Genomic DNA, 14,234 nt, shown 5'->3' on the forward strand with positions numbered 1-14,234 from the left:
GTTCGATGGTCACTCTTAACTCCTATTTTTACTTGAGCGGGTCGATGACTCTTAAAGACGGCATTTTGTGTCCACTCGTTGGACTCCAGTAGACAAACAAAAAGAAGAACCAGGCTGAAGAAAACCACAGAAGCCAAAGGATGAAACTGTCTGTTGGCTAAGGCTTTCATACTCCAGAGTCAAAAGTCCTCGCCCTCATCATCCTCCTCGTCTTCGGGGAAGAGCTCTCTGAGCCAGGGCTGCATAACAAAGCGTTTCCCATTAAAGTGCGTGAAGTAGTTCTCCAGGGTGGGAATGTCCGGCTGGAAACATCCAACAGTAAGCCCAAGACCTATTTTAATATATATGATTGTATGCGCTGTGATTTTCAGGACTTACCCTCATCCCTGTGATGCGCTCCAGCTGTGTCTGGGGCAAGTATGCAACTATGACAGAGGAGGGTCCAGGTCCTCCAAAGATCACCTTGTAATGAGGTGTCTTTTCTGCTCTTGTGTCCTATATGAACACACGCTTCCGTTACTAACACTTAAATGATATATTACCAATAAATGATCAGAGGAAGTGAAGGAGGCTACTGACATCAGAGCCGGAGTACATTCTGTCAACCCATTCTGGAGGAGCTCGCAGTTCTGGGTCCCAGCTCACCACTACTCCAACCATGTGGCCTTTTGTCTCCAACACCACCTCTCCGACCCGCAGAAACACATACGGGGGACGAGGGCTGCGCGCCGTCTTGGATGCTGATGTGACAAAGACAGAGAAGAGATTACAGAACTGACATGACATGCATGAATAAGATCTGTTTTTAATGAAAAACCACGATCAGATTTCCTTCTGTGTCTTTCTAGAAAGCTCTGCTCTTGCCAGGCAATAAAACTAAAATCCCATGATAATTTCTAATATGACCTCGGTAGGTTTTCTGAGTGCACAGGCTGTGATCAGCTAAACTGCTGCTCTTTGTGGATTTACACAAGTGAATTCATCAAGATGTCAGCAGATGTTTCACAGCTATCCTGGCCGATATACATTCCCTACACTGTTTATAGTATCTTTGCATTAGACAGTTGGTATAAAGTTGGAATTCAGTGAATGAATCTAAGCATCATAGTCTTAAATGCAAATTCTCTGCTATACTTCATTCTTTTTTTCTCTCCTTGCAAATACAGAAGCTGGACCCATAGATAGCAACACATCGTGAGACAAACTGCACACAAACAGTTTGTGTGTTTGCTGATGTTTGTCGAGCTGATAGAAACGTTGAATTTGAAATTGCCTGCCACTTAAAAAAAACATCACTCCCATTCATGCTTCCTCCCATCTGTAGAGCTGTCTAGATGCTGAAGTACCGCAAACACAACATACGGATACAAGCACACTCCGACTTTAAATCCTGAGCATAAATGCTATAAACGATACTGTTGAACCAAATGTAAGGAATAAAAAGTACGGATTTTTGGAAGTAAAAGTTGTCAGAAAAACAAATACTAATAAGGTGATTGCCAAAGTGCTTAGCTAAAAACCTGTTATATCCCAACATGGTGTGGAGTGATTCTTAGGGCAAAAGAAACGACAGGCCTTAAAAAAATACCTACAGCAATCCAAAGTCAAGAAACGGAGGAAAATGCTGCAAAAACCTGACACTGGGCCTGAGAGCTGCATCTTCAGCTGATCCATCGAATGCCATGGTTTGGGGCTGCATTTCATACAGTGATGTTGGGGATCTTGTCTTACTAATGGACTTACAAACAGAGCAATGTACCATCATCATCATTATATTTTGATCCACCATAGAGTAGCATCTGGAAAATGTGTGACTGGCAACAGCTTTAATTCATCAGAATGACCCCAAACACACAGCCAATGCAGTAAAAGCACACCGGGATAGAAAAACCGTGGAACACCATCAGTCATGGATCGGCCTCCCCAGAGCCTGAACCTCAACATTACTGTGGGATCATCTTGACAGAGAATAGAACAAAAGGGCAGCCAACATCCAAAGAAGAGCTTTGAATGTCCTTCAAGAAGCCTGGAGAACTATTCCTGAAGACTACTTAAAGAAATAACAAGAAAGCTTGGCTAAAAGAGTTCAGGCTGTGTGTTGAAGAATAAAATATTGATTTTCAAGCTTTTTAGGATCATACAAACTCTTGTCCTCATATACTGTATTTCCATGTGTGTTTCACTGCATCTATTTCCTATTTTCCTTGCAAAATATAAAGATATCAGGGATGGTTCAAGACTTTTGCACATTACTATAAATGTAGTGCTTTTCAAAGTGCAATAGTTCAGGAGGACATGTAAAATTAGAATTAAACATCCATTAGTTTTTGGTAATTAATTGCACTCGATGGGGAAGGTGAAATTTCACATTAACCTATGAGAATGAGGATATGGACAGACTGTATCACATGTGGCTGGTTAAAAATGCTTCAGTATAGCAGAGCTATAGACACAAACCTCCAAAGAATCCCAGGTCATTGTCAAAAAGCATGGTCTCCACGGGAGGTGGCCCTTGTCCCACTTGATCTTCCTGTCCCAATCCGACCAGAGACCTTCAGGAAACAAACACATCACCAGTCTCTAAATACAACTCATGTGTTTCCATAAAAACACCAGAAATCACTTTTGAGGTGTGTGGGATTTGAATATGAAACAAGATTATGCAAATAACTGTAGCCTCAGATCCCGAGTGAGCGAGCGATGATTCAGGTTAAATTCAGTCCTCATTTGAATGCCATTCATCTCAAACACTCACATGGCTTTGGACATCTGCTGGCTTGTCCAGTCTGACCATGCAGTGACATTCATGTATGATTTTCTCCATTCTCTCCATATTCGAAGCAATCTGAAACCAAAAATGTTCTTTTTATTAGTAAAACAGAAAGAAAACGGCCACAACAGTCCTTAGTCTGGTAAGGCCCACTTTATCTAATAGTTCACATAAAAGGTTATCCTGGGTCATTCACATCCAGCCAACTTAAGGCGTTTTTCCCCTTTTTGCAAACTTCGATGCGGTAAATAAAAGCTGGTTTTTGGCGCACTGATCTCACCGCGTGGTCGCATGGTAGCGCTGCGCCGCCGAGGAGCCGCTCCACCTGGAGATGAAGTACTGCGCGGGCACGGCGGAGAGCAGCAGCGCGATCTGCAGCACCGCAGAGGCCCTGAGCACAGGCATGACCGCACAGCTGGCACCTGCCCGGAAACCAAAAGTACATGCACGAAAGTGAGCGCCAAAATTAACCTAGGCGATAGTTCTATATTTATTTTAGTTAACATATATATATATGAGGTTTAAGTTTGTTGAGCGTAGGCAACTATCAGCTCAAACATATGTTTATGGCGGCTGTTAGATTTATATAAAGTTGTGGCAGGTAAAACTTTAAAGGACACGTGACCCCGCAGGTAGGTCAAACCAGGTAACCGCGAAAGCTCTTTACTAATTCTAATTGTGACACTTACCTCTTGTTAAGCTCTAAAGTCTTCCCTCTGATTGCGTGTCGAACATTGCGTTTGAGTGAGTCTGCTGCGCGTGGAAACCAGAACACAGCGGCGCGGTTTCACTTCTGTTTTATTTACATAAACCACACTCCGGCCCATGTCGCCTCCAGCCACCTGTGTATTTACATTTTTGGAAAAATTGCCAAACAGGTATTCTAACCAATAGCCGCAGCCCACGGAGTACCCAAGGACCTTTAGCGGCTCGCCACGTCAGGAAGAGCCGGAGGTGTGGGAAGTGATTTTTGTGCACTTACCGTTTCCAACGCTAGGTGGGAGTGTTGTTCATTCTTCTGCACCTCATTTCCCACCTGCAGCTCGAGCGTCAGTGTTTTTTCATTATCATTATTATTATTTTATCTTTATACAACAAAGAAGCAACAAGCATTAAAAGTGAATATGGAAACACAACTTTTTATTCACTTAAAATATTGGTATGAACTAACAGGACAGCAGTACTCCCCTACACATACATTCTAGCCTTATGCTTATTTTTTTTTGCATTAATTCCTTTATATATATATTTATATTTAAAAAAAAAAAAGTATCCAAACTAACAAAGACGACCTCATCAATTCACATGAAAAATACCCCTTCTCCTCCTCTTCTGAAAACATACCCAAAATTCTTCCTGGTGGCTAACATGAAGTCCCTTCTCTCTCTCTCTCTCTCACACACACACACACACACACACACTCAGTGACCATTAACCAAAGACTGTGATGCCAAAACAGCACAGCTCTGCCACACATTAACACAGGCCAGTGTGAATGTTTACATGAGCTCTGAAATGTAGCGTCAAGGCAGAGGTGCTGCTCTGAACCAGTAACACCACCACCTTACATTAGAATCTGAAAACCTAACGGCATATATACCTCCACCGTATAAAGAGCTGGATACAGATGTGTGTGATGTCTGTTTGAATGGCTTAACACCCAAAGTCTTGCTTATACACCAGTGAGTTCTTTTTAAGGCCCCTTTAAAATGATTAGGTTGCACACATTGATCTGCCACGGTTAAGGTAATATGACCAGCTACGCTATATCAGCGCATCTACTTTGACCCGTGATGAGTACAGGTAGTGTGATGATCTGATGAATAGGGTGTCACAGCAGAAATAACCACATCTGATACCCACTGCATTCCCACTTTGACTGTATTTCAGTGAAGAAAAAAAAATAGATGGAAAAAATATACAGTATCCTTACCCATCACCTTATTGCATGGGGATTAAATGGCTATGTAGCACACCAGTAGTTCCTAATTTAATATGGCCGTGTAACCGATATCTCACAGTCCCATGTAGTTCTGGAGGACTGTTTATTTTTCAGCTGGCTCATGTAAACACATTAAAGGGGATCTATTAAACTTCTTATTTTCTGATATATTTATATATTGTTATAATGGTGCCGATTCAATTAATGACATCAGGATATGTTATGGTGGCCCATCTGAGCCAGAAGCTCAGGGTTCGTCTAAACACTTTGTTTCCAAACGTTTTTTTCATTTCTTGGCTCTGTATGATGTCAGCGAAAGCCGACACCTCCTTATACGGTCATTTGAGCACAGAAGCTCCGCCCACAGATTGTTTGTTTGCGGGAGCCACACAATAAAAGGAAAGCTGGCATAACAGCAGAGGGAGAGCTTGTTTAAGACACTGGATCAACTAGAACTACACCAAGGTCCAGTAGAGGGTAAAAAGGATAATTCTGAACTGTGAATTAGGCAGAACTATTGTAATGGAGTCCATTACAACAGAATACATGGACATGGACGTCGGAGTAAAAGGTCCCCTTTAAAAATAAAGTCATACCTCAAATTTGAAAATCCTGGGTCAAAGCAAGCCCATCTCTGCTTTCATCACATGATAAAAAAATCTTTAAATCTTTGTGTTTCTGAAGAGTTTTTAGAGTGTTTTTTTTTTTAATTAAAGCCATGAATTATTACAATAAAGTTTCTCCACAACATAAATATTATCATAGGCAAATATAACCTTGAAACCTCAAGAATAAAATTCATTTTCATGTCATTTGTGGAGGATAGTGTCAGTGTTTTTAGGCAATTTTTGAATGAAACTCTTCACAAACACAGCATAAACAAAGCAATTATGAACCACCAGAACATCTGAAATAGGTGTGGCAGAGGATAAAAAACCCATCTTCACATATGCGGCCACTGGTATATCGTCCTTTATGGCAGGGACACAAACAGAAAACAGCCAACGCGTCATATGTAAAACAGCTCAACACACTCACCATGGAGACAATAAAATCTCTTTAGAAAATAAAACACATTCAAAAGCCATGTTCTACAACTTCAGTGCCCAAAGACAGAATTTGGCATTGACAAATCCATAACAACAACAAAAAGACATTGACAATAAAGATGAACAGATGAGATATACGTTTAGTAATATGTGACGAGACCTATGAAAAGAACCAGGTGTATATTGATGCTACCATCCAGTTCCGTCCAGTCAGTCCTGCAACACGAGTGGAAACTCATGGATTCTGGCATTCACTCACTCCGTGCTGTGGGGAAAAAACCCCAAACAAAACAGAAAAACCCCACAAAAAAAACAAAACCCATCTTTATAAACTCTCACCTGTGTGTACAAAGAGTGACATAATATGTTTGTCCCCTGTCAAAATGTTAATGTTTCGGTCTTTTCATTATTTTCCTCACGAGCCTGTCAGGTCTAGTCCGCTCCCCGAAGTCCAGTTTCTCTGAACCCAGTGACGAGCGGGACCGGGAGATCCGAAACGATAACAAACACTAAAAAAATAAAGGCCCCAAAGAGGAGAAACCAAGGATTCAATATGCCAGAGTAGCAAAGGCACACAATCAGAAAGATGAAGGTAAGACTTGTCTCTTTCTCCGGTTTGCTTTCAGTTCAAATTCAGTCCGATCCCAGTTTGATCCGTCTCCTTCCTGTTTGCAGCAGGCGTGAGAAAGTGCTAGAACATGCGAGACAGATTTGCGTGTGTCTATGTGTGTGCGTACAAGTTTGGAGTCACCGTGGAAACATATCGACACTTTAAAACTTTATATGTTTAAAGATTTTAAAATACACATGGTTACTCCCTAAGACTGCATTGATAACCGGTCTCTGGTAAGTGCATCTCAAAGCTAGTCACCCGAAGCTCCACCCCTCTGTACCTTAGGTATAAACTGACAATAGGTTGGTTATAGGATAATATATCGACATGAGTAATGGTATGCTTACAACAACAGTAAATTTCTTTTCAGCTGCTATAAATACATTTCTTTGAGAGGTTTTCACAACGATCAAACTGTATGCCACTGTTTGCACGCTGAAATGACACGCTCAGTTGTGTTATTAAAAAAACAAACAAACGAAAAAACATACACACATTCCTTCAATTACCCGCATAGTCACAACTAAGTTCGTACACAAACAGGCACATGTACTTTGCAGGGCAGAAGCCAAGCACGCATACACCTACATGCACGCACGCACCCATACAAAAGACATAAAGGCACAAGGTATTGCTAATGTTGAGGACGCTTTGAAACATGAACTAGAGAGACATAAATGACCCTTTTCACCCATGCATCCTTTTTCTCCTCCTCGCCACAGTAAAAACAGCATCAGGAAAAGGAAAAAAAAGTTGCTTCCTCTTTCTAATAACATGCAAAGAGAAAAGAAAGGAAAAGAAAAAACACCCACACACATCAATAGTAAACAAAACCTACAGATCTACAGTACCTCCGAAAAGGTACACCATTTGGTATTTTAGCGCAGACAGATAGGTCAGCCAACGTGTAAGACTTCCAAAACAGAGAGCAGTGATCACGTACAAATCTTAGAAAAAGCAGAGAGCAGGTTGTATAAAAAAAGACTGGGAACAATGAGGAAGGGAGGGAGAGAGGGGGAAGCGGGAAAAGGACGTTGTTAGGCCAGCGGTCCCGTCGTCCATTACCGCGTTCAGCTCCGTGGGCATCTTCCATCTGTCCGGCGGAGACGCTTGAAAAGTCCTCAAAAATAGTAAAAGTTAGATAAGATACATCTGGCCTCCTCGTGATTTTTTTTTCAAGTACTAAAAGTCTCCAACTACCAACAACTTTACCCAATCTGACACCAAACTGTGTACAAGGTCAGAAGGAGACAGAGTGGTTCACAAGAGAGGAGTCACAACACCGTCGACATGAGGCTCTGTGATTCGCGCTCCTGCGGGATCCAACATGGATCAATAATGTAGGAGGAGCTGGAACACGCGAACATGCCATCGGATGTCGTACAGATGTGCTTACTGGGCAAGAGAGGAAGGTGGAAGGGGAGGGGCAGCGACAAGGAGTGGGCTGGTAACTCTTTGCTCTCCTCAGCTTCAAATAGCAGCAGCTGAACCAGCGACTCCATGGATGTACGCACACATACGCACACAAATGCATACACCGCTAAGCGTGACTTCCTCCACTCCGCCCTCCCAGTCCTCCAACGCACGAGCGAACATGTCCCAGCCTGCGTGGCTCCTCCGTTACCAGCCAATCAGGTTGGCTTTGGCTTTCTCTGTCAGTTTGCGGACACGCCCTTTTGAGGAGGTGCCAAAGGTTATTGATGAGTCCTCAAACAGCAGCTGCCTTTGCTCCTCCTCGGAGTCCTCCTCCATGTACCAGGCTGACCGTCGACCTTGGTTACGTGTGCGCATGGACCCTCCTGCCTCGTCGCCTGCCTCCTCCTCCTCCTCCTTAGGAGGTTCTTTCCGGCTGGGTCGTTGGGTCTGGAGCGGAGGCGTGCCCTCTTCGTTGGCCCTTCTGCTGCTCCTCCTCAGTGGCGAGGGCTCCGGTGACTCAGGAGGAGGAGCAGGTTCCTCGATTCTCACCACTCGGGGCCGGCCACGCCGTCTCGGCGTCGACGCCATGCCAGAGTCCGACAACACTTCCTGTGCAGAAGACATGCCGCCTTCGTCGCCTGTAGACGGGTCGACCTCGTCGTCAGGGGTGAAGCTCCTGCGGCTGCCGCTCTGTCTTGTGTCCTCCGCCTCCTGCTTGCTCTTCCTGCCTCTCTTCTTGCCAGGTGGGCGACCTCGCGGTCTTGAAGGGCTGGCCGGGGTTGAGACCTCTGGTGGACTCACTGGCGGCTCTGTTCTCGACTTCCTCCCCCTTCTTCCCACACCTAGGGTCACATGACTACCGTGGCCATTCAGGTGGACTGTGCTATGAGATGAAGTGCTGCCAGGAGAGCCTGAGATGGAAAAGAACAGAAACGTAAATGTTTACGTCCTGATCGTAAACCTTTGCTTTACACGGTCACATGATTGTGACGTGATCTCTTACCTGGTGTGTGTCGAACAGGTGTCCTGAGTTTCCGTCGAGTGCTTCCGCTGCTACTCTCTGTGGGTTGGGAAGGTGTCACCTTCTCAGGAGCTGGTGATGACGAAGCTGGCACAGAGTTATGAGCCCGCAACGAGCGAGTCGACTCTGTTAATGAGAAGGAGATAGAAGAAGGAAATAAACAGCCAGGCTAGGCAGCAGGCGAGGAGATGTAGTGTGCTTTCTTGTCCAGCATCAGATAAGAAAATCAACATCACTTTGGTTAGCATAGCTTAGCATAAAGGCTGAAAAACAGGCAGCGTATAGTTAGCCTAGCTTTGTCCAAAGGTAACAAAAGGTGACTGTCAGCGACTCACAAACTTGTGTTGTGTGTGTATAAAAACCAAAATGTAACAGCAACATGCTGTGGCCGACTACTCCTTTGCCTGCTGCAGTGACTTCCTGGAGCGTTATCGTATTTATTGAACACGTCTGTGATGATACCTGTTGTGCTCGGCGTGCTGTTCGTGACGTTATGTGATGAGGATGAGGAGGGTAGTGAGTGTGTAGTATGGCGCGCAGCGCTACGCGTGCGTCCTGGAGCTGGCATTTCTGCTTTGCCGTTGACCATCTGAGGCGGCTGCTGCTTGACGGGGATGCTCTGCCTCAGAGAGGAGGGTCGTGAAGGGACAGGCGAAGGCTCCTTCTTTGCGTTCACTCTGGACGATACGCGTCTCTTCCTCTCTGGGCTAGAAATGAAATCAAAAAGTAACCGAGTGTGACATCAGGTTAAAAAATATATATATTTAAAGCTGCAGAGAAAGTTAAATTTCATCTACCTGGACGCGGTGCTGCTTGCAGGAGATTCGCTTCTCCTCCTCCTCCTCTTCATTACGTGCCGTGTCTGTCTGTCTGTAGTGTGTCGTGTCTGTCTGTCGGTGCCTTGTTTGGTCAGTTTATCAGTCAGGCCGTGGATGGCTTTGTAGTCAGCCAGGATGGGGCTGATATGCTCCTCAAACAGGGCAGAAAGCCTTAGGCTCATACTATAAATCTGAAGAAGTTAAAAAAAATAATAATTTGAGGATTTAATTTTATGGACCCATAAAATCTATATTATAGGCATAATGAGCTGTAAATGTGTGTGTTTGTGACCCTCACCCGAGACTTCTTACTGGGCGTGTAAGCTTTGGAATTACTAAAAATGAGCCTGACATCCTTGCAGAGCTCGATGGGAGACTGGTACTTTCCTTCCGTCAGCGTGTTGAGAACAGTGCCAAAGTCCATCGGTGATTCGACTATTTGCAGGTAGTCCTTGAAGAAGCAGAGGGACAGTTGGGATTTTTCATCTTTCATTGAATTGTTTTCAAAAGATGACAGAAAGGAGAGAGAGAGAGAAATGGGAAAGAAGTGAGAGAATAGAGAGGTTTGAAGTTTTTACTGTCAATGAGCTGAAAAGGAAAAAAAACCAGAAGTGAAAGAACTGCACCCTTCTTCTTTTGAAGAGAACTCAAGGCCACTGAAGCTGTGAGTCTGTTCACATCATGAATGAAGAGGCCTTTGCCTCAAACAGCACTCATCATAATTGAACTGGAGCCACTTGTGCCCCCTGAAAACACAAATCAATGTGATTGTGATGGAAATTTACAAGGAGCTAAAAATTCAGATCAGCTCCAGAGACTTGAGTTTGATTCTGAGCTCACAGGTATGCACCGCACATAACACAAAAAGCGAGAGGTTTGTTGCATAGTTACCGGGTACTCTTGTAGGTCTACGGGTTCTCTGAAGGGCTCAGAGTCTTCACATTGAAAGATGAGATCCAGCAGCTCTTTGCAGCGTCCCTTCCACGCGTGAGGGTCGTACGAATGAGGTCGAGCTCGCAGCTGGCGCTGCATGGGTCGACGGGCCTGTGGGAATTAGTAAAAAAACAGTAAACGGCCATTTCTGATACCGAACCTGCATCGACACTGACACTGTATCCGCTCGTGTGAATCTGTTACATATGTTACCTTGTGGTTCCGTGTGGATGTTCCAGGAGTATTAGTATCTTCGTCCTCTTCCTCGTCATCCTAAATAGGATAAAAGAAAAATAATCTAACATGTTTCTCTGTCAGCTTAATTAATTATATTTTTTAGCTCAATAATTCAAAAAAGAAGGGAAAAAAGCGAGATTAGTGTCTATTTTCAAAGCTTTACGCTTAACGTGCCCGGATCATCGTGTGAATGAATGCAGTGTAAGCATGCATACGGACAGTCACACACACCTCGTCTTCAGAGTCAGAGAAGGTCGCCTTCTTCATAGTTTTATAGAGGGGCATGATGTCTGTCAGACTTTGGTCCCTGTGGAAGAAATGAGGAGGAATCAGGAGTTATTCCTCTGTGATAGGACAGGGTCAATGATCTAAAAATTATTCATGTCAAATTATTAAACCCAAAAGTCGACTGTTGCAGCTGTTGGGAAAGCTACATGTGGGGGAATGAAACATTCATTGATGAGTAAGGAGGACATTTCAGATGATTATTTTCACATCACGTAACTGTGATTTAGTAACGCTCGACATTAAATGTGCTCACTTAATGAACTGCAGCATGAGGTCAGAGACAAACTTGGCGGTGGTGACGATGAATGACCCCGGCTCGTTGAACGTCTGGGCGTTGTGTTCTATGTAGCGAACCTCCCACATCAGAGAGGAGAGCCGCCTGAAAGGAAAACGCAGCTGTTACGGTCGGTCTCTTTCACACGCGCTCTGTATGTGATAACCCGAGAGGACGCACCTGTAGAAGCGGTTCACCAGCCTTTGGCGTATAGTGCTGAGGTCAGTGACGTAGGCCACTACTGTGCAGTACGTGGGGTACGCCTGCAGGTCCACTGGGAAGGCAAACGGTGCTGCAACATCTGTGTTTGTTGAAGCAAGTACGTGATAAGAGAAATACACATGAGTTATATTAGTGGTGCACATGAGCCAATGGGATCCACATTTGGTATTATGAGGAATTAAATCAGTTTAAACATAACAGAAAAACACGAACTGATTTATTTTCTATGGCAGGATGGTGTGCATGTGTTTCTTTAATCCATTTGCTGAAATTGATTTTGATTCCTTTCCAACAAAAGAAGCCCTGCAACAGCAATGCAAACACTTTTATCCTGTTTTTCTTTCTCCAGCTATTCTGAACATCCCTGTCTTAATTTAGATGTTTCCAATGGAGAAAAATATTTGATAAAAATCTTGTTCTGCAAAAAACAGTCTGCTCTTCATTATGATTACTTATTTCTCTTCATTTCCTTTCACCTATCGGACCATCATGGAGGATGTTTCTGTCCCTCAAATGCACTTTGAAGATGGCTGGCTCCAGACCCACATATCATACCTGGAACCTTTTATCATTTATTACATATAAATACCACGTGATAGCTCCATTTAACACTGTTAGGGAACAAAATCTCTCTCTTTTGGCATCTTTGCTTCCTGCACCCTTTCATCTCATCCTCATATCTCTGTTTAACTTTGTCACTGAATGGAGCTTTAGCATAACTGGAAAACATTCCTGATAGTGAACCATGGGCTAGATTTAGGACAAAACCCTTCCTTTACCTTAAAAATAGGAAACTTTAAGGATTTGCTAAATAGGCAGAGTGTCAGTTTTGTGACTGAAAGGTGTGGACTTGGTTCTTTTTGCTTCTAACTTTATTGTTCATATATTTGAAAAATTGTTTTCACTCAGAACACAAAATCAGAGTTGGAATTTTAATTTTTTATGTGTCTATGATAGTTTGCAGTAGGAGTGCTGATTTACTTGGAATGCCTGGGGAAGAGGTTATCAGCACAAACACATAATAGGTTTGGGTGTGACGGCTCAAAGCTCCGAGGGCAGTGCCAAAGCTCTTCACTGAATCCTAACACTGAATGCTGATACTGGTATTTTTGATGAAACAGAGCAGAACTTAGGATAACTTAGTGTGGAGCATTGTAGCTAGGAGCAAAGGCAAAATACAACAGACAAACCTTGGACATATCACAGTCAGCACAGTTAGTTTTTACAGTGACTAGAGTGATGTGCAGTGTTTCAGGTTTTTAGTAGGGGTGCAACGATACTCGTATTGATATTGAACCGTTCGATACAGTGCTTTCGGTTCGGTACGCATATGTATCGAACAATACAACATTTGTAATTTATTTTATCAACTTTCCTTCTGACAATGCTGTCTGTGTTGAGCGCTCAGTGAATCTGCGTTCGACTACTCCGCCTAGGCTGCACTGTCGAGCGCAGATCCACTGAGCGTTCAACACAGACAGCATCATCAGAAGGAAGAGCGCAGGGCAAGCTAGCGAGACAGAAGTTAAACTCTCCTTGCAACATGGCAAATTGAACCTCCCCCACCCTCATTCAGATCTGGCATTTGGAATTATTTTGGTTTTCATGTGACGTATGACCCTGACGGTAAGCGCGTCATGGACTAAAGTAAAACAGTATGTTGGATGTGCCACGCAATGCTCAATTACATGGGTGGGAACTAGTGTGTTAGCGCAGTTAGCTCGTCAACGTGTTGGCCGTCTAGCCCCACGCAGGGGTAGCTCGTTAACGGAGATTTGCCGTGTTGTGGCGTTAACGTCATTTCAACGAGATTAACGCTGACAGCACTAGTGGGAACACAACGAATATGACTGCACATTTACCCCGACATCATCCTGGTGCAAAGACAAGTGGAAGCAGACAAAAACAACAAGCATGCATGCTACAAACTTTACCCGAGTCATTTAGACAGCCGTTAGCACATGATTCTCCTTATGGGGACCTGATATGTTCCCGTGAGCTAGCCAGGGAGCACAGCCGTTTATTGACATCTGCAGAAGAACACTGCCGCTAGCTAACTGCTCAGCGCGGCAACCGCACAGCAACAACACACAGAGCGCCCTCTGACCCCGGAAGGACACACCGTCGCAGCGAGAAGGCGTCACCCGTCACTATGGCAACATAAACAAAACATAACTGTACAAACAGAACCCCGAACAGCCCTGACCCGCTACATAGCCCCCACCTAAGGGGTCAGTCGTCCCCGACGACCCCATTACCCCACACAAAGTCCTGCAAATGTCCAGGTGCCTTCTTTTGGCGCGCCGGCCGATCACGACCAGCGGGGGAAAAGTTACTCGGGTCAGAACATGGGGTGCCACCATCATCCCACTTCTGACACCAATGTGGCGAGCTCAGACAACGAGGAGACGGAGGTGTCGTTTGGTCTTGCTTCCCGTGAGCTAGCCAGGGAGCACAGCCGTTTATTGACATCTGCAGAAGAACACTGCCGCTAGCTAACTGCTCAGCGCGGCAACAGCACAGCAACAACAACAACAACACCACACAGGGCGCCCTCTGACCCCGGAAGGACACACCGTCGCAGCGAGAGGGCGTCACCCGTCACTATGGCAACATAAACAAAACATAACTGTACAAACAGAACCCCGAAC

The 14,234-nt window shown here is 44.4% G+C and overlaps 2 protein-coding genes across 3 annotated transcripts in view; both read right to left on the minus strand.

Annotated features, from left to right (window-relative positions):
* Position 1: 1 nt before the first annotated feature.
* LOC146651815 (uncharacterized) lies at positions 2–3,682 on the minus strand. 2 transcript variants are annotated; one of them, XM_085382787.1, is made up of 7 exons: positions 3,459–3,682; positions 3,051–3,195; positions 2,756–2,845; positions 2,458–2,552; positions 580–740; positions 379–495; positions 2–302 (listed from the first exon to the last, which is right to left on the minus strand). In XM_085382787.1, the coding sequence occupies exons 2-7, from the start codon at positions 3,173–3,175 to the stop codon at positions 180–182; spliced, it is 711 nt and encodes a 236-aa protein (XP_085238913.1). In that variant the 5' UTR covers positions 3,176–3,195; positions 3,459–3,682; the 3' UTR covers positions 2–179. The 2 variants fall into 2 exon arrangements, with proteins under 2 accessions (XP_085238913.1, XP_085238912.1); XM_085382786.1 differs by having other exon boundaries at positions 3,051–3,192; positions 3,460–3,679.
* Positions 3,683–4,665: 983 nt separating this feature from the next.
* The window catches only part of phip (PHIP subunit of CUL4-Ring ligase complex), a 42,127-nt gene continuing 32,558 nt past the window's right edge, over positions 4,666–14,234 (minus strand). Inside the window, exons 31-40 of the mRNA XM_085383365.1 lie at positions 11,542–11,662; positions 11,341–11,466; positions 11,031–11,106; positions 10,776–10,835; positions 10,521–10,673; positions 9,928–10,080; positions 9,609–9,820; positions 9,274–9,518; positions 8,794–8,937; positions 4,666–8,701 (exon numbers count right to left, since the gene is read on the minus strand). Of these exons, the coding sequence (XP_085239491.1) occupies positions 7,995–8,701; positions 8,794–8,937; positions 9,274–9,518; positions 9,609–9,820; positions 9,928–10,080; positions 10,521–10,673; positions 10,776–10,835; positions 11,031–11,106; positions 11,341–11,466; positions 11,542–11,662 (1,997 nt within the window). The 3' untranslated portion in view covers positions 4,666–7,994. The remainder of the gene's footprint in view (positions 8,702–8,793; positions 8,938–9,273; positions 9,519–9,608; positions 9,821–9,927; positions 10,081–10,520; positions 10,674–10,775; positions 10,836–11,030; positions 11,107–11,340; positions 11,467–11,541; positions 11,663–14,234) is intronic.

The sequence above is a fragment of the Rhamphochromis longiceps genome, linkage group LG15 (assembly GCF_057381845.1).
Source record: "Rhamphochromis longiceps isolate RC_006_pf linkage group LG15, R_longiceps_female_GT1.1, whole genome shotgun sequence".
Lineage (NCBI taxonomy): Eukaryota > Metazoa > Chordata > Actinopteri > Cichliformes > Cichlidae > Rhamphochromis > Rhamphochromis longiceps.